Here is a 27,749-nt window from a genome sequence, read left to right on the forward strand (position 1 = left end):
ATTCCATAAAATATAAGAATGAAACATTTAAGTATTAAAATTTCAATTAATAGAAACAATTTATATACAAATAATTAAAAATTAAAATTTAATTAATATTAAAATTAAATTTAAATTTAATTAATATTGAAATTCTTGTAAATGTTAATTTAAATTCAATTAATATTTAAATTCTTTTGTGTTTTTCTTTATGTTGATTTTTTGATTCTAAAATACATTTTGCCAATTATTTTTATCAAATACAGCAGGTCTTTGCCACTCAATAGAAAATATACTTCTTAAATTTTCTTATAGCATTTTCAGATAAAGATTTGGCATTTTCAATATAATCGTCTGCTACTGTCATGTTTTGTTAGGATGCAGAATAAAAGATTTATTTTCAAAACGACTCCTACAATTGATATATGTCTGGCAGGTTACTTAAATACACTTCCGAGGGAAAATATTGGTATTACCAAATTGTAAAGTGGTACAAACATCTAGTTTATAACATTTCAATGAAATTTATTTTTAATATATAAATTTGAGAAGGAAACATCATGTATCTGAAAGTGAAAGTAAACAAAAAAAAAAAAAAAAAAAAAAAAAAAAAATCTGAAATGTTTCAGATTTTAAATTACGTCCAAAGGGGCGTTTTTTAACATTTTGTGTGTTACCTTTCTTTATTAAATATCATGTTCCTCGCACTTAAACCATAAGATCCAGTGCAACAGCAATATCGCAAAATAGTTTTAAAACGAGCATATCTTTAGAATTTCCGATACAGAGACTCACGCGCTGGAGATAAAAATGTTTTTTCTGCACAACGTTGCCATTGCTCGCTTTGAAATCCTTGAGTTTGTTAATCAAAAATTCGTCAAAGTTTTAAAAAATAGGAAATCGATCATAAAACAAATTTCAAATTTCAAATTTGGTCTTCCACATGCTCATATTCGTTGGAGGATTACGTTATTCAAAATTCGATGACTCTATGTACCGTTGTTTTATCACAATACGAGAAATATACATACATTTATGCAGATTTTTCATTATTTAATTTCTTCAAATATAATGCAGGACTCTAACATTTTGTGGCAACAGTTTGAAAAGTGAACCGACATTTATGAGTCCGACGCAAAATGCCGAAACGAAACTAATAGTCCTTCGGGATTCAAATCCCTTTGGACTAAAAATGGCGTCGATAAGGCATCCGAAGACTGTTTGAAATCGGATAACTATCAAGAAAGGTAAGTCTCTGATACTGAAAGAAAATCCACGAATGCAAAGATCCTGGGAAGCGGGATGCACCAGAACTTGGAATGTCTCTTGGCGCAGTAATTAAAATCGTTTATAAAGATTTGAAGTTAAAAAATAAATTTAGCATAAATTGTATTGTGAAAAGAACAAGCAATTCTAGAAAACTGAATGAAAACTACCTAGGTGCTGATAAATAGAAATCTGTAGCAACGCTCAAGAGGCAGTGGTATATTTAAGTGATTGTAATAAAGAAAGAGGAATTCTGTTCCGCTTTAACAAAAATGAACGTACGAACTAATGTATTTAATGTGTAATGTATATTAATTTCAGATATTATATTACGCCCAAACGTCCTTTCTAGCTACACATATATACACGCATCGAGCATTTGGTTTAACATCCTTTTGGACTGAAAATGTTTAAAAACATCATATCTTTGGAATTAATGACAGACATTCTCACGAGATAGATAGATAAAAATATTTTATTCCGTACGGCGTGTTGCAACTGCTCGCTTTGAGACTGTTGAGTTTCTAAATAAAAAATTCCTTAAAGTTTAAAAATATGAAATATATAATAAAACAAATTCGAAATTCGAGATTCAGGCTGCCAGGTGCTCATATTCAAGTTAAGGACTACGTTATTCAAAATTTCAAACAAATTATTCATTACTTAAATTCTTTAAATAAAATACGGAACGATAATATTTGGTTGCAATAATTTGAAAAGACTACAGCTGTTTGATTCGACGAAAAATGCCTTCCGAGACTAGTAATCGTTCTGGGCTAAAAATTCTTAAGTAAGGCTAAATTTAATTCACTGTACTATCAACAGGATGTTTTAAACAATGTTTAAAAACTAAATTTCAACGCGATATGGAAAAGAGATTAAAAAATGGACAAAGCCTGTGTTCATATGGACAAAGCCTGTGTTCTCATGTCTATGTCCTGACATTTATTTAGCAAAATCAGCTATATGATAAATTATAATATAATTAGTATCATTATAATTACTGAATGATTTATATTAAGATAGTAACTGTTTAACACATATTGAATGACTGATAAATTTGAAGATTATTAAAAAATCAATTAAAATGAACGAACTAAAGCATGACGTTATTTTCATTTAAAGATTCATCACAGAGGACTTCTTTTAAGCATAAGGTGCATTTTAATTCAAATTCTCACCGCAATAGATTATGACGTGTTGTTGATATAGGGAAACAAATGTTCAAAAGTAACCCTTTAGAAAATAGTTAATCTAACAGCTTATGATGCACTGCTAGATAATTAACAGTCATATTATTTCAAGTGCAGTTCGATTAAATGCCATGAAATCTTAACTTTCTCATTCTGTTATTTGTGTAATGCTAACATCTCTTAATGGAAATTTGAGCTGATATTAAATTTATTTCTTCTTATCCTTCTTTGTCAAATAAACCGTACTAGGTTTGCAAGAATATCTTAATCTGGAATGTTAATTTGTTGATATTTAACTTAATATGATATTTGTAAAGAAGCTTTCGAATAATAGGACACTCGCTTTTACCAAAAGATGGCAAAATTATTTTTCTTTGCATTGAGAAAGATGATTGGCATTTGAGGATTGGCAGGTATTTATATTTGACTTACTTGATTAATTACTTTCGTCTCTAATGCTTGAAATTATATTGCAATTTTGAGCTTCAGCATATAGTTATAACCACCTAGGTAGATGCTATGATTAGTAACACATCGATGAAATAGTAAATAAAAGTGTTTATCTCTGTCTTTTAAAGTGGGTATCTTCCCAAAACCAAATTGAATGTGAAATTCGGGATACAAAATGTCATTCATATTCATGATAATAAATTAGGTTTGCTAATTTTAAACGTAGCTATTTTTAAACGATTATGTAGGGATTAAACGTTTCTGATATAGTTATGATATAGTAATGTTTCTGATAATAGTTCTGCGGTTGCATATATAAGGGAAGGTAAAGTCTGAAAAATACAGTAGAGCTCCAATTATCCGAATCAATTGGGAGCAGACTCTATTCAGATAATCAAAATTCGGATAATCGGATTTTTCCGAAGAAAGGTTCTATGTACATTTTACTTAATTACTGTAATGTACCGTATGTTGAAAATGGCAGAAAAAAATGGTAGAAAAAAACTATTTTTAAAGGAAAAGAGGTTGCAATTAATTACAATGAAAAGACAACACTTAAGTACACGTTATATAGCGTACTGCATAGTACGTGCCTGCATTTAAAATTTCTTAGACAGCCACTACTTGTTTTAAAGGATGAACAACCAAGCTTCTGAGCTAAGATCTTAGCTTTGTCCGATTCCCGAAATTGGGTACCATAAAAAGTTCCTGCAAAAACCACTTGAAAAACGACATCTTCTAAAGTTTTGTTTGTTGCTGCATTGATATTCTTGAAGAACTTCCATCTTCGTTTCTAAGCAATGACACGAAGTTTAAAATTGTAGGTTTGCTTCTTTTAATGTCTGAAATCGATGATTGTCCAATACTAGGTTTTTGTCTTAATTCTTTTCTTAAACTCTGAAAGTGATTCGGATAGTCGGAGTTCGGATAATATGAGTTGTACTGTAATAATGAAATTGAGAGTTGAAATTGATTCACTGAAGTAATAATTCATTTATTAAAACACAAGCGAAGATGCTACGTGCTTACAACATTTATCGTTTGTCTGACAAACAACAAATTATAAATCTTTTCTGCTTCCGAAATATACCTAATGACTCTGCACACTTTTATTATTATTGGAATAAACTTTCTTTTTGATGATATTTGAAAGGGCAATTTCAAAATGGACTTCTGAGCCAACGTTTTCTTCAATTATTGATTCACTAGTATATGCAATTGGAGATGTTCTACTTGAATTTTCGCATTTCGCAAGGGGAATTTTATTTTGTAGAAAAGAAGATGAGATAAAAGAATATGTAAATAAAAATAACCTTTTAAGTTACCAATAACCTCTTAATTCCTCATTTTAATTTGAATACTTTCTCTCTCTAATCTAAAAATAGATATAATTGTATCTGAGCTGCATCATCTCTAGATTAATCCTCTGATATAACTTTTACATAACGATGAAGACGCAGCTAATTCGGAACTTAATTCAAAGTATCGAGAAGCAACACCTTTCTCTTAATAATCTGCCATATTAGATAATTGCGCACTTTTAACTTTCTGCCATATCGTCATATGTAGACGGCTGCTTGCTGCTTCTCCTCCTACCGCAAAACTTTAAAAATGTAAAATATTTAAAATAAGCTCAATTAGAGTGCCAAGGGACTTATGGTCTCAAATGTCAATTGAAATAAAAAGTAATGTTTAATCTTCTGCCAAGTTTGTTCTTCAGTATGGATCAATACATCATTACATCTAAGTCTGCTTTATTATAATCCAGTCTCACTGGATATCGTATGCGTGAGTGGAAAATTCATGTGGGGATGTTTGATAAAATTATAAAGTCTGTTAACGTTAAAGATAGAACATTTGCTATGAATGCTCATTTTTTTTATTCTGCATTTATATGAAACATTGCTCTTTATGTATTCAGCATTCAGACATGAAAGAAAACTTCCTATCGTATGCAGTGCTTCGAAAATTAATACATCAAAGCGTTTATATTAAAAGTGATACAATGAGTTTTGTAAAGCAGCGGTTCTCAACCTTTTGACTAACGCGTGCCATTTAAACAAAAATTGACAATCTTTACTACCACCACTACAAAGTACTACTACCACCACCACTCTTGAACAAAGCTCAGATCGCATAAATTTACGAGTGTTAGAGAAAAAAACTCAATTAGAATGCTGGGGTTTTAATTTTTGAAATTAATAGTTAAAAATATCTTGCTTTTTTGCGTACCCCCTATTTTTTTCTTGCGTACCACCTGATGAGAACCGCTGTTGTAAAGGGATGCTCCAAATCGTTTCGATTACGCATTCTCAGTGCTTTAAAAACCATTAATTCCTGTTTAAAAAATGTGTTTCAATTTCCTATTTACGACGTTAATAGTATATTCGTCAAACAGTGCTATGGATCAGTACATAAATAGTGCTGCGGATTTCAAAATTTCACATAAAGTGTTATATTGAATAAAGTAAGGTTTTAATTAGTGCAGCTAGAAAACTGTACATTAATGTTCATATAGAAATTTATTTATAAACATTATTATTATTATATTGAAATTTGAACAAGTAACGCTGTATCCTTGCTAAATTGAATTTTATAAAATTAACATTATTTATGAAAATTATTAAAATGTTAAAAAATAATAATAATATTTAATAAATTAAATAATACAAAGTGTTTCTAATTTATTGTGCTGTTTTTTGCTTGTTTTCTAACTTTACTCCAAAAATAAAAAAATTAATGTCATTAAATAACTCAGCTTCTTCATTTTTTCATCATTAATTACTTTAAAGCCAAAATTTAATGCACAAACTTACAAAAAAATAAATAAATAAATGTTCGAAGATATACAGCCCCCTTAAAGTGATATAACTGAAAATTTTCAAGGGCACATGGATCTAACATTGTTAATGCAAGAAGATTTTAAGTAAAAATTTGACAGCTTTTTTTGAAAACGAAAATACCTTATATGATTTCAATAATCTGCTTTATGTTTTATGTTTTGCGTTTTTTACAAATGCATGTAAGATTTTAGACTAAATCCCAGACAGAAACAAATAATTCATACTATCCCTGAAAACTGAAGCTGCTTTTCTTTTTGTTTATTTACCATTGTATATTCATAGAGATACAACTGTTTGGGTGAAAGTGATATAATGCAGAAAACTCTTTCGAATTTAGACTATATCTAAGTGCGATCCAGGAAATAGAAATATGCAAGGTTTATTGCAATTCTTTCCATGTGTTGTCCCAGTTGCAAGTTCAAGAAGGTTTGCAAGGAGGGAGATGATATTAAAATTTTAATATATATTCTACAGTACATATCCATGAATCATAAGATGGTATATGAAGTACATACAAGCTACTCAAAATTTGAATTTTTTTTAGTGTTGATATTTTATTTTCTTCATACACAGGAACTTTAAAATAAAGAAATATTTCAATTATGAAAACTGATGAATACGAGAGACAGAGAGATGCACATATGCATTTTTTGCTGAAGATCTCTTTAAGAATTGCACTATATGAGTTTGAATTTTTCAGTGCGCTGTGATATCTGGCATTTAATTACTATATATCAAGAAAGTATAAAAATTTATAATTATATTGCATTACCAAAGCTAATAATGTATTAGGATTGTTAAAATATTACTAGAATTTTCATTATGAATAAAACTTTCTTTAAATTAATAAAAATATTTCAATTTGAAAAATATTTAAATGTTCAGAAAGCAGGTATATATTTTTTTGAACATTTCTCAGTTAAAATAATTTATACAGTTTGCGTCATCTCTTTGCAGAGAGTTACCATTTGTACTTCTTTCTATAAATCAAACAGTTAAGTTTATTTCTATTTAAATTTGTATAAATGTAGAGTAATGTATATAAATTTGTGTAATACATTGTCGCATTGTTTGAAAAAGCAGCATTGGATCAATTTTTTCAGCACTTAGAAACAAATCCCTAGGAGTGCAGAGCCATCTATCGGTGATTAGGATAACAAATTTCTTTCCAGACATTTGGTTTTTACCAGAAATAAAATGCATTGAGATTCTCAGAAGATAAATTGCATATTTATGCATTTAAACAAGGAAATAGCCTGTAGCGATATTAAAGAAACTGTAGTTTTAAAAGCAAACAGCTGATCTTTGAAATTAATCTAAAGAATGCTTTAATAATAATTCTCCTTTACATAATTATACATATTTTCAATTAATTTGCAATTGATTCTCTCAGTTTGTTGGTATGAATTATTTCTCTTAAGTATAATTTATTATTGTAAGAGTGAAACCAGGATTACTTCCAAATTTTACTATACTTCGGTAATTTTACTTCAAATATAATAAATAACCTTGAATACCTCCCTTACCGTAGTAAAATTCTAACAATTTCCAAAATGAAATTTGGTATTTAATTTTTGTATTATTCTTTACATTATTGGAAGTAAGCTGGTTTTAATATTTTAAATGTAGCATATGTATGTAAGTTGTTACACGTTTTTCGTTCTTTCCAAAGTATTAAAGCTCTATGAATTTGGAAATTTATTTATTCGTTCGAGTAACATTGACTTTTGCAGTTTAAATGTATATATCGAAAACGTGTTTTTATTATAGTAAAGAAAATGGTAGAAGCAATATTCTCAATTTTTTTAAACCTCGCATTATTTGTATTGATGAAATCAAAATTTTATGTAGAGTTTTGGCGTAGATATATTGTGGGCTGTATTTGCACAGTAATCCAATAATACTATTTAAATCCAGTGCTACTTTAATAGATACCAATGCACTATAAAAAAATCATGTTTGTGTATTCGCTGGTTGCGCAAATCTATGTTTTTATCAAGTTTTAAACAATGCGAACAAAAAATTAAATTGTGAAATGAAGAAACTAATGATGAAATAACATGCACATTTCTAAAGATACAAAAGACTAGGAATTAAGTTTATTTTCCTAAAAGAGAGCTTTTGTTTTCATAGTTTATAATTTTTCTTTTAGAAGTTTTAGAAATTAAAAAAAAAGTTCTTTTAGAAGCATCAAAAGAATTACACAGGACATTACAGAGATGAGTAATCGCTAAATATTTTTCAGCTTTTGATTTGAGCATTTTTGCTTTCAGAACCCACTTCAATTGCAAAACACACATCTCAAATTTGTATTTCATAAATATAAAAAAATACATAGATTACTCAAATTTTGATTTTTAAGTATAAATCGGCAGATTTTTAAGTATAAATCGGCATAAAATATTTCGAATAGCGAAAGATTGGGGTAATTCAATAGTTTCGAAATCCCAGCATTTTATGGTTACACTTTCGTAAATTCCAACATCATCCATATATACAAAACACCAATTAAATGTGAAATGCATCACTCTAATGGCTGTAAACTGAATACTATTCTTTAACCACATAACCTTTATCCAAAGGTGAATAGGTAGCATTTAGAGAAATTAAGATTTTCAGTATAGAACGAGAGCACGGTGTCTCACTGACAAGCATTTAATGCAAGACACCTCAGTCACAATGCGTATTCTTAACAAATCAGAACATATCAGGATGTGCTAAAGAAAGAGAACTGGGAATAACTCAATTAAGGAAACAGCTAGGAAATTCTAGCAAACGAACAGATTTATCCAGAGAACTGTGGTAGCAAAACTTGAGTTTAATTGTCTCACCTTACACAAATTCCTTGAGAGGATGGCAGGACTACGAGAGAGCGAATAAAATGATCATTACAAGTGAACAACAACAAGTTCATTATAATTTATGACATGAAACGCCAAGGAATAAATGTCATGAATTTCTTTGAACTTCCAATATTCACACATCTTTAGTCCCATGACAAATACCATATGCGGTCTTATATGGCGCAAGAAGCGTAAATTATGGACTTTAGCATTAATTTCCATTGATCTACAGACAAATGAATAAAAATTCATCTTATGGTAGATTGGACATTTATTGTTAAGCGTAGATAATGACATAAAGATTGTTCAATCCAGACTGTATCATCCCGCTATTGAAATCTCTTACAGGAAGTATCACAAAACGTATTTGCATTTCACAGTTTAGGTTCGGACCATACTAATTACTACCAATGGAAAGATGAATGTCATTTTAATCTCCTAAAAATGCCTTTTTATTCTAGTAGCCTGAATTACATTTAATTCTTTCATATATCAAGATAATTTTAAGGTATAACACATGAAGCTTATTTACAAATTAAAGTTTACATTGTAGTCCAAACAAGTTTAAGAAATACAGTAGCAACATACTTTACAAAATATTCTGGACTTGCTTTGTGAAATTATTTCACAAGGGACACAAATTAAACTAAAATTTTAATTTTTTTTTGCTGTTACTTATATTATTTTCAGCTAATTATAAAAGCATTTAGCAATTAATTTTAAACATAACATCAAAAGTTTTACAATTATTTATTCTATTATAAGTAGGAAAATCTAAAACCTGTTGTTATTCTGCGGAAAGAAAAGTTAAACTCCATTAAATATTTCATTGTTATAATGTTCTTTTCTTACATTTTATGTATATATTATTATATTATTACCTAATTAATTCTCTCTCTCACTTTTTAAATAGTTCAAGCCTCATTTCATACTTAATTTCCTCGTCTCATACTTTAAATGAGGTTCTGAATTCCTCAACTGTTCTGAATTTAGAAAAATAAACAACGAAAAGAGTTATGATTATGTATTGTTTGTAAGCTCGGTAAACATTTTATTCTCGCATTTTGTGTTCATCAGCAGTATACTGCTTTTAAAAGCTGAGAAGTTTTAACTGAAAACTGATTGTTATAGCGTACGTTTATTTCATTTCAGCTCATTTATTTTGCAATTTTTAGAAAATTATTTTTCTCTTCTACATTTGCAATGTATAATGGAGAATGTTAGAGGGATGCATTTTTCATGTATTCTTAGAAACTTTCAGTGAGAATTAGCAATTACAAAAATGCGAAAAAGAACTGAGATAAAGTTTGAAATCTCATTTTTGAATTATTATATGTCTTATTACAATGCTGGTGTATACATGTTTCTCCTTTGTATGCACATACCATTCAGCGTATTGATTTTGGTTTTGCTTTTCTCCATTTGATTCATATTTTAATGTGCATATAGAAGAAATGCATTTATTATCTTTAAATTACAATTTCTTTAAGCGAAATTCAAATGAACAATGTTCTTAAGCGATTTATTGTTTGCGAAAACATGCATGGGAAGTTAACAGTTTAATTTAGAAAACAATAACTCTCACATTGTTAATAATTCGAGAACAAAACTGACAATGGTATGTTTGGTCGAACTGTTGGGAAAACACAGTCACCAAGTTAGAATGCATAGGACATATTAAAAAAAGAATGGGTTCCCGGCTAAGAAACTTAAAAAGAACACTAAAGGACTTGGTAGAAAAGGTAAATTAACTGACAAATAATTTATCAATAAACTATGGAATTATTATGAGATTGCTATCTGTATCAATGTTAGAAATCAGATGAACTAGCTGTTTTTTTTTTCATTATTGCTCTAGCAATGAAAAACTTGTGCACAGGAAGTGTCTTGCAGGGCCAGGTAGCTGGTGCTTCATGAAGTGAATATGAAAGTTAGCGTTTCATGATAGCAAGCGATTTCAGGAAAAATCACCAAGTCTCATAGTTTCAGTTAGAAAAGCTGTAAAACGAACATATCTTGCATTGTGTGAAAAGAATTGTCTGATAAAATGCCTACATGGGAAGACTCAGAACAATAACTAGTGTTTTAATAACCTTTTGTGGACTATTTTACCTAAAGAAACATATGTCCAACGGAAAACATTGCTTTTAGGTGAACTAATAACATTTGCCGGGTTGTTATTTAATTCAGAATATTTAGGACTTTTACCTGTTTTCAGATATTTAGAAATAGAAATTAATCCAGCTATGTTGAAATTTACATGGGAAGAGACAAAAGTGAATTCAGAAATCGAAACGCCAATCTCTGGAAGCAGCAAAGTTATCCAGAAAAAATCTGAAAGCTAAAAGAAGGTCAAAGTTAGTTAAAAATGAAGCAAAAGAGTTCCTGACATGCGAATATAAGGCATTCTCTAAAGTGGCTACAAAATGTTTTGTGATGTATTAAAAATTTTTAAATGTATTTTCTGAGAAACTGTGTTTTAAGTTACTTTTGTTTGCGATTATGTTCATTTCCCAGAATGTATTTAGAATATTGAAATGAAATTTTTCAAAAATGTTTTATTTATCTTTAGCTATGTTTTGTAGCAAAATCTAACCTCTTTGTATTTATTTATTAACTTTACTGACAGTTTTTTTGAAGAAATGAGAACTCATTTTTGTTTTAATTTTGAGCTTTTCTGCGAAGTTTGGAAAATTTCAATAAATTTTATAAGTATTGAAAATCTTTTCCTACAGAATACAGGTAAATATGTTATGTATGAACTATGTGAAGAATACTGAAGTGTGTTCATTAGAATCTATTATAGGAGATGTAGCGTAAATAAAAATTTACACTAAAATTTTTCTAAATATTGCCTGTATTTTAAACACTAAAAATTTCTATAAAATCCGATTTACATTCATAGTTTTATACCTAATATTAATTAAAAACATGTGTGTTGCATTAAAATTTAATTTATTTTTAAGATTAAAAGTACGCGCTGTAATAATTAGAGAACGTCCTACGAAAAAGTTGGAAATCAGAAAGAATTTTTCATGAAAAATTCTAATTTTTATTATGTAGGATTCATATTGCGACATACACAAATATTTAATTATGTATTCTAACAAAAATGTCATTATAGTTCTAACTGATAAGTGAAATAAAAAAGAAGAAAAAAGAAAGAAAGAAAAAGACTGATCCTTAAATAAGGCAATATTTACTAAGAAAATACTTATAAAGTCATAGTAAGTGGCGATAAAAACTTATACAAAGTTGCAACATTAATTGAGAAATAACAGTATGACCAATAAAATTTTATGCCAAATAAAAGAATAGTTTTATCTATTAAGAAGAACTCTTGGTAGAATATATATATTTAACTTAAAATGTTTCGAGAGCTTTTTACACAATATATCTACTAAAAATAATGAAGGAAAGAACATAAGCTCATAAAAGTTTCTTAATAGAAAATTTTTGTAAATCTTTAGTTTTAAGAGCTTCAGAATTTGATAGGCACATGATATTAGCTATATATTCCATTGGCAATATAATACAGTTATAAAATATGTATGTAACGTATGAGCTATTGTTGAGATGTTCGAGGACCATTAAACTCATTTCATGGAAAGTTAATACATTGACTTTCTAACTGGGTTTAATAAATATTTATTTCATCTGAAGTTATATATCCGTCTGCAATGTAATTTCATACATCAGATTTAATTTGAAGTCAGTACCGACATTTAAAATCGCCTTTCGAATAAGGTTTGTAAATAATTCATCTGATTCCTTTTTATTATTATATCTGAGACGCATTTTAATATCATTTCACCTTCAACCCCAAATAAATGCCAACACAAACCAGATTTAATAACTCTAATTCTGAAGCTCTTAAAACCTGTGTAAAACGTAATTACATTAGAAGTGCTAACTCAGTTATTTCACATTATTCTCTCCGTCCGAAAATGTGGTATTCGTTTCGAATTTATTTTTGTCTGAAATTATCGTATACATTTACAACTCTAATTAATACTGAGTCTTAAATGTGTGTATAAATGAACTGCAACTAATGTGTGACCTAACCGTTTTCAGGGCATCTTATGAACAGATTAAAGTTAGAGGGTTATCATCCCTCATGATGAAGTTTTCCCTTATTCAGGAATCTGATAGAAATGTCCTCCACGCGGGCTTCACACGTTTTGTTACTAAGTTTTCTTTACGTATTTCTCAAGTCTCGCGTAGCCGGTTCTTGAGAACATCCCATTTTTTTTCACCCAAAATATGTGGATCCAAACATTTAGCGGTGGATCGCAAAAGTCTCGGGGGACAGCAGCCAAGGTATTTCTCGAGTCTCGTGTGGCCGATTCTTGTGAACATCCCAATTTTTCCACTCAAAATATGTGGATCCAAATATTTCGTAGTGGATCGTAAAATTGTCGGGTGGCAGCAGGCATAAATATCACTTTGGTTAGAAAGCGTTTGCTTTCGTTTTTTTTTTTTTTTTTTTTTTTTGCTAATTTCGGTGGTGCTCTTGGTCTAGCTTTGTCAAATTTACCTTTCCACAGTCGCAGGCAAACCTCCTTTTTATCTTTGGGGTCCTAAATTAACCTTTCTAGTCATATCACTTAATTTGTCCACGTTTTTGATAGGGACAAAATCGAACATAATCCAACTATATCTCCGTTGTTTGATTAGCGTACGAAAGGCGCATAAAGACATTGACCTTAATTCATTCTTTAAGCCTCATAATGTTTACAAAATTTTCAAATATATATATAATATAAATAATTTCAAATATATATATTTAAAGTATTTGCTTTTTTTTTCTTCTTTTAAAGTAGTAATAATATTAAAGAAAGTAAATAATTTATTTTTAATCGGATGGATATTATACAAGCTTAACACGTGAATAAAATAGAGACCATTGGAGAAGTTAAATAACAAGAATCGGCGCAATGTTTGTAAATTTTACGGGACTAGTTTCAATGGTTTAAATACAGAACCATCTTCTTTAGATTCCTGATACAGAAGCTCAATTTAGAAGAGGACTCTATATTTAAAACATCGAAACTAGTCCTGCAAAATTTGCAGACATTACGCTGATTCTTGTTGTTTAATTGCTCCTATAATCAATATCCGGAGTGTTATTTAACCTAAAAGTAGAGGTTGTTTATAATTATTTAAAATTAGCTGTTAACCAGCATGCGTTGCAATGCTTCTTAAAGGAAAGTAAGTGTCTGCAGTGGAGCAGCGCGTACTCGAAGACTTTCCAGTCTTTGATTCCCGTCTCTCGTCTGTTTCAGACACTATGGTAAGCAAGATACTGCAAAATTATTAAATCAAATTAAAGATCTTATAGAACAGACACATTAATTTCTTAGAAAGTTAAAAAGAACATGAAAGCGTTAATAAACATCCCTTAAGCGTTAATAAATTAAATGCAGGGTAGAACTATTTTATCAGTTATTATATAAAATTGCTGTTTACATTTTAAAACACAACCTTATAAGGTATTTCTCCCGCTTCCTTAGCACGCCTTCGTGGTGCAGTGTTCAGCGCACTAGCCGAGTATTCGACAGGTCCGTGGTTCGAGTCCGAGCGAGGACATTGCTCATTTGTCATGCCTCATGCTTCGAAATAACAGAATATCTTTACATTGGCCCCTGAACTAAAACGAAGGTGGTCGATGATGATTCCCCAACCACCCGGATTTGACGATTGGGTCCCCTAACCCCCAGTCGCCCTTTAAAAGGGGGAGTATATAAGGTATTTCTCCCGCCTTCTAAGTATGCTTTCATGGTCAGCATGCTCGGTGTGTATTCAAGAGGCCCGTGGTTCGAGATCCGGCGACAGTATTACTCATTTTTCATCTCCCCTGCTTTAAAAAATACCCTCTTGTCTCTATAATCGATATAAAATATATTTGCATTAATAAAATTTAGTTTATAATGTTGCTTATGTGAATAGTTAATTAATTGTGCTAAAAAATTAGTACCATTTTTTTAGATTCAAGATCTTCTGTCATACATTAAAATTTTAATTCCTTAATTAATGATTCATTATCTCCTTTCACATTAGATTCATGAAATCCTTTCCCAAGTTATTTATTATAATATAAAATTGGGATTTGTAATATCTTCGAAATAAAGGACCGTATTCTGTTTCCGTCGCTGACATCATCGAAAACTTTATTCATTATATTTGTGAAGACACAGCATCGTAAAAGAAATGTCATAGACATAAGTATACGTGTAGCATTTAAGCATGAAAGAGGGAAAGGCTTATTGGTTAAGAATTCAACTGAAGGTTTACAGAAAATGTATAATTTATTCCATTCATAAAATCAGCAATGTGAAAAATATCGAAAGTTTATGCCATAATTTTAATAAACTGAATGTAATAAAGTCACTCTGTACATATCATACGCATATATTACCCAAGGGAATTCTGAAAATTTCATATATCAGTAATTTAGCTTAAACTGATATTAATATAGCCCAATGCTCAAAACTTCATCATACTACACAGATATTAACATATAAATTCAAACCAAAGCCCCAAAATTAAAATGTTTATTGATTTAGCTAGTGCCTGATTTCTGAAATACTTAGTTTCCTAGTGAGACGAATGAATATGCGAGTTAAATATATGATATCATTAACTTCAGAAATTTGACGCTTCAACCGTTTCGTTACCAATTTATTAATATTTAACCAAGGTAAAATCAGCGAATAAAATTCCTGAACAAATATTTTGTTCTGAAAATTAATTCTGTATATTATGGTGACGAATATTTATTTTTTAATAAGTGGCTGCTTTCATTCATCCAAATTTTATCACTGGCTATATAGAAAGATTTTATGAGTACATGGGAAACGTATGTGTGCATTTATATTCAACTTTTTTCATACACCTTAACTACTCATTCATTCTACTAAGATGTCATATACTACGTTTGCCGACTTTCTCCCACTTTTTATCGACAACAGTGAAAAATAAGGATTTCACTTTTTTTTTTTTTTTTTTTTTGCCACGCTACCAGCCTCTCGAGAAGATTTTCAGACAGATATATTTAAGTATCCTATTGCTCAAATGTATTAGATAAATGCCCATATTTTACACAGATAATCAGTTTATGAGTAGATTTCGTTTATTACAAGGTCGGCTGGGCATCAAGTTCGCGCAAGATTAAATCAGAATCTTTTTAATTTTAAAACTGGAGGCAGTTAACCTAGAAAGTCGTCATTCATGCTAAATAGTGAAGAAATTAGTCACGATATACTACATAACATAAATTATTATATCGTTTCCTCTTATGTCCAACATCCAAGTTATAGGATTATAATCCAATAAGTAACATTTATATCCAAGGATTATAGTTTTACTGGCTACGCAAAAATTCAGTCAATCATATTCCTAATATTATTTATAGCTCTTATTAGCCCAAAGGGGCAGTTTGCTCAAAAGGGCTATAAATTTGTTATGGCATTTTGCGTCGGCCACTATAAAACGGCGTTTCACTTTTCAAATTGTTGCCACCAAATATTAGAGCCCAGAATTATATTTAAAGAAATTAAACGATGGAGAATCTCCATGACTGTATGTATGTTTCTCTCATTGTTAAAAAACAACGGTACCTAGAGACACCAAATTTTGAATAAGGTAGTCCTCCACTGGAAAATGAGCATCTGGCCCAAATTCGGAATTTGTTTTATTATTTATTTCGTATTTCTTAAAACTTAAACGAATGTTTGATTAACAAACTCAACGATTTCAAAGTGAGCAGTGGTAACACTATACGAAAATAATAAAATTTTTATCTCCAGCTCTTTTAAAGTTATTTTATGATATTGTTGTTGAAATGAATTTATAGTTTAATTGCGAAGAACAGGATATTTACTAAATAAAGGTAACACACAAAACGTTAATAAAACGCCCCTTTAGGCATAAAATAAAATTAGAAAGCTTTCAGATTTTTTTATTCCTAGTATTATTTATATCTCAACTATATATAATACTTCGATTAGTATTTACATAGTGTGAGGCAAAAAATACATTATGTATCATATATGCCAGATGTAATTCAAAAGGAAAGTAACAAAAAAGAAGGGGGAAAAAACTCGGCATTAACTGCTTATGGCCATTTAATCATAAGGTAGTAAAAAGGAATGAAAGTAAGAAAAATAAAACTAAAATGAAGTAGTTTATTACAGGCTTGGTAATTAGTTAGGTCCTATTTTAGTAAATACCAGACCATAAATAACGTAGATTAGATAAATGAATCCACATGACAATGGAAAATGGTCAAAACATATATAAAAGACAAGTAATGAGTACTAAAGTTATTTATTGCCAACAACTAATGATTTTAACTTTTAAATTGTATTTTTGGGCCTATTCACAGAGAAGGAATAATTAGATTATTTTAAATTAATTATTTGGAGAGTATTTCGCGTTATTAATCACAAAAGAGGTTATCCATAATTGTGATGCAATTAAAGAAATTGTCTCCATTTTAATTTATCAATATTTTTATATTTCTGTATTTCACAGGAAAATTTAGGGTTAGACGCGATTAGGTCAAGTGATATCAATCACACTTGTAATTACAAATTTAATAAGTACTTAATTAATTTTAAAAATTCGGGGCTAAGTACTAATCAGTCGACTAATTTGCTAACTTAGCGATTATAAAAATTTGGATCTAGGGCTTTTTATGGCACCTATCTGCTAGAAATTGCTGAAATAACAAAGGAAATGGTTGAAGTAGATTTATGCAATCATATTGGCAAGTTACCAACCAAAAGGCGGAGCAAATTAGAGAGGAATTTGCAATTCTAATTTAGGTTGTTGCGTCTTGAACTCTAATTAATGTATTAAAAGTGAGCACATTTTAGCCCAGAACGAAAACTTTTCGCCTCTTAAACTAATAGCTGCAGCTTTTCAGTTAGGAAAGAAAATAAATTTTGCGTAAGCTGGCAATGATTTTTAATTTAAGTCTGACAAGTGTTATTTGGGCTTGTTATCGCTACTAATCTTTTAAATTTAATCAATTCTAGTACTTGATGTTAAGAAATTCAGTAAGATCTAAAAAAAAGGAGATTCAGTGAATTTACAATGCATAACATTACAATAAATAGGACGCGTTCAGTAAATGCATTATATCTGAATGTGTTTTAAAGAACTTTTAACGTTGTTATTATTTTTGAGCTCAATGACAGACAAAGGATAAGTTCGTAACTTCCAATATGCTAATAGTGAGAATTTATCCAGTGATTTATCCGGTGGCATATCAAACTTCATCGTAAGTATAAACAAAGCACTTCAGAAGGATATATATGCCCATTTAATTTTAAACTGCATGTACGTAAAAGGAAAAAAAAACTATTTCAGTTATAAATATGCAATAATAATATTACAGAACTGAATGTTTCTAATGCGATTTAATACTAGTATGTTGATGAAACATATCAGTTATACTTTCCGTAAGAAATGGCACGAACATCTGTACTTTACAAGGTGAGGCTCTTTAGAGTCTTTACACTCCAAGCGCGTACATATGTCCTATCTGAAAGGAGGTTGTAGAGTCCATTAGGTTTTTATTGAGAAAAAAACACGAAAGTTGAGCAGTGCCTATTCCAGGACTTGAGCTCTTGACTTCTATTGCTAACCGTACGTGCTTTCAAATTACAGCACGAAAGCGCACGGTAAGGAGAGAGGAAATACATTATAATGTGCTCAAAAGTATAATGCTTTAATTTTTCATCTCTGTAAAAACACATCGGTCACAGTCAAACTTTGTCAAGTAGAAATCGGATCCTGCCAGCCATGAAATAAGACAAGTTATGTGTGCCGCTGATGGGACTATTGAGGATAATAATGGACTTTTAGAAATCAGTCCCTTGGTCAGTTGCTGAAGCGTTATATTTCCGCAGCTCATAATTTTTTTTAAGGAAATGTTTGATGTATGAAAGTGGAAAAGAAATGCTAAAATTTTTATACGAAAAAAGTTTGCATCTTCTTTTCCTGAAGTATTTGCTAATTTATTAAGAACCAAGCATAATGTAAGCTGTTTAGCAGCTGTTTTTGCAAACCGTGTAGTTTAAGACGAGTTAAAGCGTAATGAACGGAATATGTTTTAGGAATATTTAATGCGCAAAAGTCCGTGGTGTTTTTTATTTCTAGCGATATTAAGAGAACATGTGCGTAGCCATGGCTTCAGGTAACTCTTGACAAAATGTTACAGAATTTTCTGGACTTGAACAGTCATTCAGGCTAAATGTGGCGGCTAATTGCTATATTCCTTCCCAGAACTAAGAATTAGAGCTATTTTCATCAAAACTAACCTTCAGTGCTGATTAGTCTCGCCAAAATGACCACAAGATACAACACTTTGTTTTTCTTTCATATTAGAAAAAAAGATATTTTTGAGCAGGTTAACCTAATGGATCCTAATCATCAAATGATATGCGTATTTATTTACCTTTATACCTTATAATGAGAAATATTACTGAGTTGTTTCAATTTTATTTTAATTCAACTGCCCATACAGAACGTTAAAATCGCAGTTCAAAAGAGCCATATATTCAGTATTCCAAAGCAAAATGCTATCGAGTAGTTGAAAGTTTTATTCAAAACTGCATATTAAATGTCTTAGAAGGAACGTAAACACTTTAGCGTAGGTATTCATATATGCTTTTTTTATTTTAACAGGATTACGCTGTCTTGTAAATTCTCTTAAGTATGCATTGTTATATGTTTATTGATTTTGGATCATGTTGCGTTGTTGAGAGAAATAAAATGGTATTTTGAAGTTATAAAATTATTAGAATTGCTCTAGAAAATAATTTAACAAATGCTGAATTTAATGCCTTTCTTTGGAAATGCACTTATGATTTTATTCTGTTGAGAAATCGAGACTTTAAAGGAAATATTTTTGTTAAATGTGGGAGGAATGCCACTATCATAAAAAATCAGAAATGAACATAAGATTCCAAAAGGAATGGTTACCAAAAACGTTGCTTAAACTTTCAATTACAGTTCGAAAATGACTGGGCTTCAGGGCTTCCGGGGTCTGGGACTGAAACATAAAAAGTTGTGTTAAACTGACTAGTACTTTGAAATGCAGAGTTTAGTCTTTTAAAGCGGTTTAAGATGAAGTTCGCCCTCATAAAATATCATAAGATCAGGTTGCGATGAGGTTCGCTCTCATAATGCGATGAGATTTTTTAATTACGAACAAGAAATTTCTACATAATTATTTCAAATCCATCAAGAAAATGTAGTAATTGTTTTAGATAATAATATTAAGTAAATAATGCACTTTAGTTGTAATAATAGTAATACTGAACTAAGGGGTATACAGTTCGAAACTCAAAACCTAGTTTCATTGTGTAACATTTACACTAGGTCAATATTATCTCATACCAAATACTTTATTTAATTACGCATTTTCCCACCAATCCTTTTACCATAAGGTTCTGAAAAGTTTTTACATACTCATGTCATTCTTTCCACCCAGGAAGGGTGAGCGGTAAAGCCGCTGAATACTGGTGTTAGGTCCGGATTACGTACTCCGGCGTCGGGTGTGCTGAATGGGCGGTTTTGTTATTTCTCCATGTGTAACGTGTATACGATCCTGTGCTTCTTGAAAAGTCCTCCCCGAAGGCATCTCTCCGTAGGCAGATAGCCCTCAAATGCTTTACTATTATCAAATAACCAAAACCACGTAATTTTTCCCTTCTTCAAAGCGTTTAGAAAGCAGGCTTCTCTAACTTTAAGAAAGGCTTCATTTGCGTAGTGATCGTTTTCATTTAATTGAGTGAATCGTTGACTTTGCGTGAATGGGCCCTGATTTATGGAGCAATATTAGTGAGGATTTTCAAGAAAACGGAATATCTAAAACATTCTGAAGCATTCTACGACATGCAAGCTGTGGCAGACGGTATAGACAGCAGTTTTCAGCAGCAGTAAATACTTTGAGGCCTAGGGAGTAGCAGAAGACAGAAATAAAAATGGGGTGATATTCAAGGTACATGAAAGTAGAAATGAAGATAACTTATCAGATATTGTAATGTTAATTCTACTTTGCATTCTTATTAATATAAAGTTTATTTTAAATGGAAATATTGTGATAATTCCAGCTAGTTCATCCGTAAACATTCGTTCAATTTTCCTGATTTACCGTAATCGTGTCCTTTGGAAATTAAATGTTTCGCTTAATTTTTCCCTCTGGACGTTCATACGATAAAATATTAAAAAAGAGGAAAATACACGAGTAAACAGAGTAATTACGGCATGCACGAATTTCTCGTCGACGGTATCAGTAACGCAATAAAGCTATTTTGGTTCGTAATGAAACATTTAGATACAGAACACATGTGAAACAATGCTCTGTAATCATTAAATTAGCCTAATTGTGTCTCTAAACAATTCATTCTTACGCAGCGTAACATTATTTTTTGGAGCATACTCTATACTGATTGGCCGTATTTAATAGATATTCTTTGCGTAGAATTCAGGAATTAAATGACATTATCTAGAAAATGCTGCTAAGTTTCCTTCTTTAGGAAATTTGGTATAGTTTTCTCTTCTCTCAAAATCGATGAATTCTTCTTTTCAGAGGAAATTTGACAGTTTCTTGCTCGGAAGAAAGTGGAAATGGTTTCTTTTCCGCAGGAAATGTGTTATTTTCAGCCGTTAAAGCAGAATTCCTAAGTTGTTCGTAAAGTTCAGCTGAAAATGTCATTTAAAACATGGCTAGCGTTTCATTCGTGTTGGAAACTTTGGTGCTAAAATAATAGCTTTGTGTTACATTATTTTATATTGCTATTAAATAAAAGTAATCTATAACGGAATAACTTATTTTTAAAAAATCGCAAGATAGGCAGATATAGGAATTTTCGTTTTCCATTTGGGCGAATGTTTTCAGTAATTAACAAATTAATTGAAAACCAATACATAAATAATTATTTAATAATATTTTAGTCAAATTTTCTAATTTTGCGATGTATAAAAGTGCATTGGGATTCGAATTATATGTGTGTTGGTTAACCGTTCTGCTTATTATTCATGCAATAGCTCGCAAAACGTTACTAGGCAGGCAATTTATAAATTGAATTTGTGTAGGAGCAATTTTTAATGCATGGAAACTAGATTGTAAGGCTTGAATCAGATTAAAAGGTATCTAAACTAAAATGTACTAAATACGTTATTGTGGTTTGAGATAAAAAAGAAAACAGCATATCCTCTTTGTGAAATTATTCGAAGCTTTGAAGATGTAACTGAAGGAAGTAATCTGTAGGAGAAAAGTTGGATACCTGCAGCTTAAAGCAATCGGAAAAATGGTCGGAAATGGCTGAACTCAATCCGCCATTTAGCAATCTCAACCCCGAGGGTGCATCAAAGGGGCATATGTTTGTGCAGTCATAACAGGGGACAGGGGAGGACATATACAAGCAAAAGAACCAAGATTCAAACCACGTCATGGCTTTTGAACCATCACTCACACTTCGCTAACTATTAGTTCATCGATGCTACAAAAGGAGAAAAATAATAATATTACAACCTATAAAGTTTTATAGGATCAGGCTATTAGTGATTAACTGGTACAAGAACAGGTGGAAGGATATTTAAGGAAAAGAAAATGAAATACTAACAGAAAGTCTGATCACTGTGGGAAAATGAAAAATTTACACAAATCGCTAACATATAATAAGTGAATAAACCGCATTCATATTTGATACCATCATAACCGCAAACACAACATTAAACAAAAAAAATACATATATGGATGCATATGAGAAAAATAAGATGTATTTAAATTTTATTATTACCTTAATTATATCTTATTTTAGATAGTACACCCTATATCATTTTAGAGCGTGTGAAGAATTAAAGCTTTCGGCACCTATGCAGTTTTAAGGGAACTGTGGAGAAATTTGCAACATATGTAGATAGGATTTTATGATCTTCTATATATTAATTAGTACGAACATTCGGTATTTCGATGTACGAGTTCAGAACTTGTTATTTCTGAACGATAAACGTTAAAGATAAAAATTTCACGTTCTAGTATTAATTTAAGATAAGAAGTTTAGTTACGGGAAAAAACTGCTGTATTTCATACTATTCTGATATAACTGTTTACGGATCAAAATAGTAAAATATAATTTTTTATGGAGAGTAATAATTAAAATATATAACTAAATAAAAGGTTTTTCAAATCAAGGCGCTCAGAAATGAATATTGATTATATATTTACTAATTGATACCGGTTGTAATTACAACTTTAAGGTAGTATAAAATACAATTGCTGCAGTCACAAGTCACATTTAAGTGAAACTTTATCTCGATAACAATACTTAAACTAGCAGCAGTTTCTGAAATGATTTGTTAAATTTGCTGTTATTGAGCTATAATTAGAAATAAATTCGAATAATAAATTAAAATGTAATTTAAGTTCGGGCTAAAAATTGAAACTTATATTTCACTAAATACCAAAGTCATATTCGTTCTGAGGCCCACCAGCGGCCGAACGGTAAAGTCGCCGAACACTGGTAGTTCGGTCCGAGGTTCGAATCCCGCAAACGGGCTGGCTGCATGGGCGTTTTCGTGGTTTTCCCCATGTGTAACGTGTATACGAGCCAGTTTCCCTTAGAAAGAAGGCATCCCTCCCCTTAGGAAGATAGCCCTCGAGGCTTTGCCATAATCACACACAATCACACATATTCGTTCTGAAGTAAACGTAATTAAACAGAATAATAAGAATAGATGACATGCATCAGTTTAAAAGCAAAGGTTTGATAAAAATTAAATTTTAGCGAACAAGTAATGTTTAGTCACATATATCTTATTTTAGATATAATTTATGCCAACTCATAGAAGTTTGCTACGACAGTGAATTTCTGGTATCATTACACGTGTTAACAGAAATTATTAACACAAGCTTTATCTAAATTTATCAGTTCAGAAGCCCCTATATTAATATCATGATGCCTTTTTTAATGTTTTATAAATTTAAAACAAATTATTACATATATTATTAAAGCATTTAGAGGACCTAACCAGCGGGCCAGCTGTTCCGTCGATGGCGAAAGGAAAAGAAAGCATATGTATATGTTAAATCTCAAATATTATATGGAATAAAACTTTATACTAAAAGTGAATCAAAATCGATAAATGGAGATTTGATTGGCATTCAAAGTATGCCAGTCAGTTTTCGGCTGAGCTTAGCGTATTCCTCTCAGACTTGATATTTTTCATTAGAAAATATTATAATTTTTTCCTTTTTTGTTCTAAAGTACTTAGACGAAATGTAATGTAATATATACCATAGGTTGGGAATTTTATTAATGAATCAAAATCTATTAAACTGTTGCTAAGTAATACAAAGTAGCAACCTGTTACTAATAAATTGATATCACGACATCATTGAACTAATGTCTACCGTTGAAGTAACAGTTTTATCTTAAACGAATTGCATCATAAAATTTTCAATAAAATATATCTCGGTTCAGCGTTTTGCATAACTCCTACAGTTAACGGATTGTTTGCATAGATTGTTACACTGCAGCTGGTATCAGTGAGATTTTTTAGCCTTTGAGAATTCATCAAACGATAATAAATCCTTGTTACACGCATAAAAGGGAGCATTCAACAAATAGTGTATATAATACTACGCCAAAAGATACCGTTGAGGCGAAAATTATGCGGCTTATTTTGTTTCAAGCAGTGCCTGCAGCTTCGGTCATTTATACAACACACTTTCTTGAAGATTTAGGGACTGAATATAGCATCTTAGTATTCTAATTAAGACAAGATTCATCACTTTATACCTTTGTTAGCTATATATGAAGATTTTTATATACATGCAAAGATTATTTTTTTTAAATGCAACGCAAATCAACGGTAATCAACGCAATACAGTTTACACAAGTGCAAAAATTTATTGAATAGTAAGAATCAATTTTACTTCACATTCTATCACCAGTAAATAATTTAACAAAAAATCGCATTTATCCATTTAATATTTAATAAAAATTTTCGAACATAACGAAATGGTACAGAAGTTATTAATAATTTTAGTCATTTAAAAATCTGTATATTACTATATTTCTATATAAAATGTTTTTACATACATGAATTTCATTCAAGGTCGTGAAATATATGAAATTATGAAACACTGAAAATTCCGTTAATAATTAGAAAACCGATCAGTTATTAAATTTATCTGAAGAAAACTTTTATGCAATGAAAATATATAGGCAAAATTTTATTGCTGAAGTACTTCATTATATTTTTCTTCTTGTTCAGTTACCATTCAAGCGTAAATATTTCCTTTCATGTACGCGACTGAAAGAAAATACGAGTATATATAAGATTAATAGAGCAAACTGAGTGATCAACGTTTTTGGTTTTCACTAAAATCTACTCCAAGCACAAGGTTCTTGCTTTGTGAATTTTACATTTCCCTTTTAATTTTATTGCTGTTTCCTTAATGGCAGCATTATCAATTAATTCTCATTAATATTTTTATAAGAACGTCTTAAAGATTCAGCGTTAATGAAAAAATTAAATATGTTAGCTTAAAAAATGCGTTACAGAAAAGAAAATGTTTTATTTTCGTTAAGAAATACACTATAGTAATAACTAAGAAAGAGAGACACTAAGAAATACAATATTGTATAAGAATAATTATACTCATTTAAACGCATTGCATTGAAGTCTTAAATACAAACACACTTAAAATATTTCTGCTTTTATGTGTTTATTTTAAGACCTACGTATTGGAATGTGGTGAAAGCAATTTTGTTTGGTTAATGAAATTAAATGAGACTAGTTTTGGGAAATTATTAAGATATTGCTTCAGAAATAAAGGTGTGTATTGGTGTTGTATTTAATTATGGCAAAGCTCACTAGGGCTATCTGCCTAAGGGGAGGGATGTTTCGTGGAGGACTTTCTAAGGGAAACTGGCTCGTATACACGTTACACATGGGGAAAACCACGAAAACACCCATGCAGCCAGCCCGTTCGCGGGATTCGAACCTCGGACCGAACTACCAGTGTTCAGCGACTTTACCGCTCGGCCACTGGTGGGCCTCAGAAATAAAGGAGAATGATGTTTACAAATGTATGGTAGTTTCATTAAACATTAGGATCTTCAAATAATGTGATTAATTCTTTTATCGTAGTATATTATATTTATTCCATTTATAGAAATTGAGATATATTTTAGAGCTCTTAAGAAACCAACGAACATTCTTAGATCGCTATCTCGAGAATTAATAATGCATTATTAATATCATTACAACTAATGTTTATTGTTTTAATTACTATTAGTATTAATTTAAAATTTTTTATTAATGTAAAAACGGAAATATTAGTTTGGCTGCTAAAGGAATTTCGTTTTTAATAAGTAATTTAAGAACATAATTTCTGCTTACCTGACAATGGTGCGTAGATGTTCAGGTACAAGCAATCCTCGCTTTGATTGGTTAAATATGGGATGAGTCTTCTAAGGTATAAAAATCTGCCCAATGGCATTCTTTTTAATGCTTCCGTTTCATTAGCAACATCTGGCAACTTCTGAGGACATACAGCACTCAAATGATCTGCTAAACGCACGCCTTTCCAATGAGGTGATGTTACCGGCGGCATGAAACGCAGTGGACCCTTAGGAGCTCCGGCATAGGGGACCCCCAAGAACACTTCTGCCGGTTGTAACTGACGGCTAGGTAAACTGCTGATAAATCCTCGCAGCTGACCGTAACGAGTGTTAACAACTCTAGAGCTTAATGTCTTAGATTCTGCGTCTATATGTCTTGAAGACGCTAAATGATGCCTGGTATTAAGAATCATTACTAGATAAATATGCAGTACACAAAGTGACATCGAGTTAAATCTTTTTATATTGAATGCCATTGTCAGTAAAATCTATATCTAAACAATATGCAAATTTTCTGTACAGTATCGAATTTCAAAAAAATGATCTTAGTAATACTTCTTACGTGAGTTACTGAAATCCTTGGGTGGTATATATTATGAAATACCTGTAGATAATAAAATTTCTTATATTATTTGAAATTTAAAGTTGTGTGCTGTAAAGTACATGTGGTGTTTCATCCAGTGCTTAGTACTACGGTCTTATTTCAGATGAATACAGTGCAATAAAATTGTGAATATCTTTCTCAAAAGCAATCAGATGTCATTCATTAGTAGTTTTCTTGGAAAAAAGTAATTATTTGTTCAAACATTTACGAAACATCAAGTTCAGATCGAATAAATAGTGCACATATGGTTTGTGTGATATTCCACATATAATTCACAAACATCTAATCACTAAACAACATACATAAGTACAGTTTCTTGAGTTTTCTTATCAAAAAGTTCCATCTGCAACCTTCATTTAAGAATTGGGATTAATTTATGCACCACGGTAAAAATGAGGATTTGTTAAATGATATACTTCGGCTTTTATCTTTTAAAGCTCGCGTAAAGTTAACTGTCGAACTTTAGCTACACCTTAAATCAAAAGTTAACGAAATACAAATGTCACAGATTTGTTAAGTGTTCATAAAATTCGATTGTTTAAGCAAATTTGCGTCGCGATCTTCAATCGCATACTGATCAATCCGATTAGTAAAACACGGCATTCCGGGCAATCCACAAACTACCCCAAATTCGCGACCGGCGTGCACGCAAGTGGTTTCCCAGCGTAGTCAGTCAAGATGTTAAGAGGCAAAAATATCCTGATCTTCAGCTTCAGGATTCAATTCCCCTTCTGGCCAGTGAAGAGAACAGCTAGTCCAGCGGCTCTCCTCCAACGCATGTGCAGAACCAGCGTAGGGATTTTTCCACTCTTATCAGGGTAGGAGGTAGGGAGAAGGAATTATTGTCAATAGGCCAAAACGGATGTTCGTACTTTGACCGTATTTTCTCACAGAATAACATCTTAAGGAATAAATTTCGGATTATTCGTATGGTTCACTAAGAATGTTCCCTGCAAATTTGTCAAAAGGGAATGAGAATGTATTCCAGATGCTCAGTTAGAAATTATGTTTCATACATTACTAGTATTCATATTATTTTAAGAGTGGTCACTCAGACGTTAAATTGGTTAATGACTCTGACTGCCGTACTGAAGGATCCAGGCTCGAATCCCGGAAAAGGCATAGATGTGATTTGTTTGTCC

At 30.8% G+C, this 27,749-nt stretch overlaps 1 protein-coding gene across 1 annotated transcript in view; it reads right to left on the bottom strand.

The window, feature by feature from the left end:
* The window catches only part of LOC118198124 (neuroligin-4, Y-linked-like), a 403,557-nt gene extending 376,241 nt beyond the window's left edge, over positions 1 to 27,316 (bottom strand). The window contains exon 1 of the mRNA XM_085813107.1: positions 26,002 to 27,316. Within this exon, the coding sequence (XP_085669233.1) occupies positions 26,002 to 26,479 (478 nt within the window). The 5' untranslated portion in view covers positions 26,480 to 27,316. The remainder of the gene's footprint in view (positions 1 to 26,001) is intronic.
* Between the last annotated feature and the right edge of the window lie 433 nt (positions 27,317 to 27,749).

Source organism: Stegodyphus dumicola, chromosome 3, assembly GCF_044657685.1.
Source record: "Stegodyphus dumicola isolate Sdum_Otavi_A_Nest chromosome 3, ASM4465768v1".
Classification (NCBI taxonomy): Eukaryota; Metazoa; Arthropoda; class Arachnida; order Araneae; family Eresidae; genus Stegodyphus; species Stegodyphus dumicola.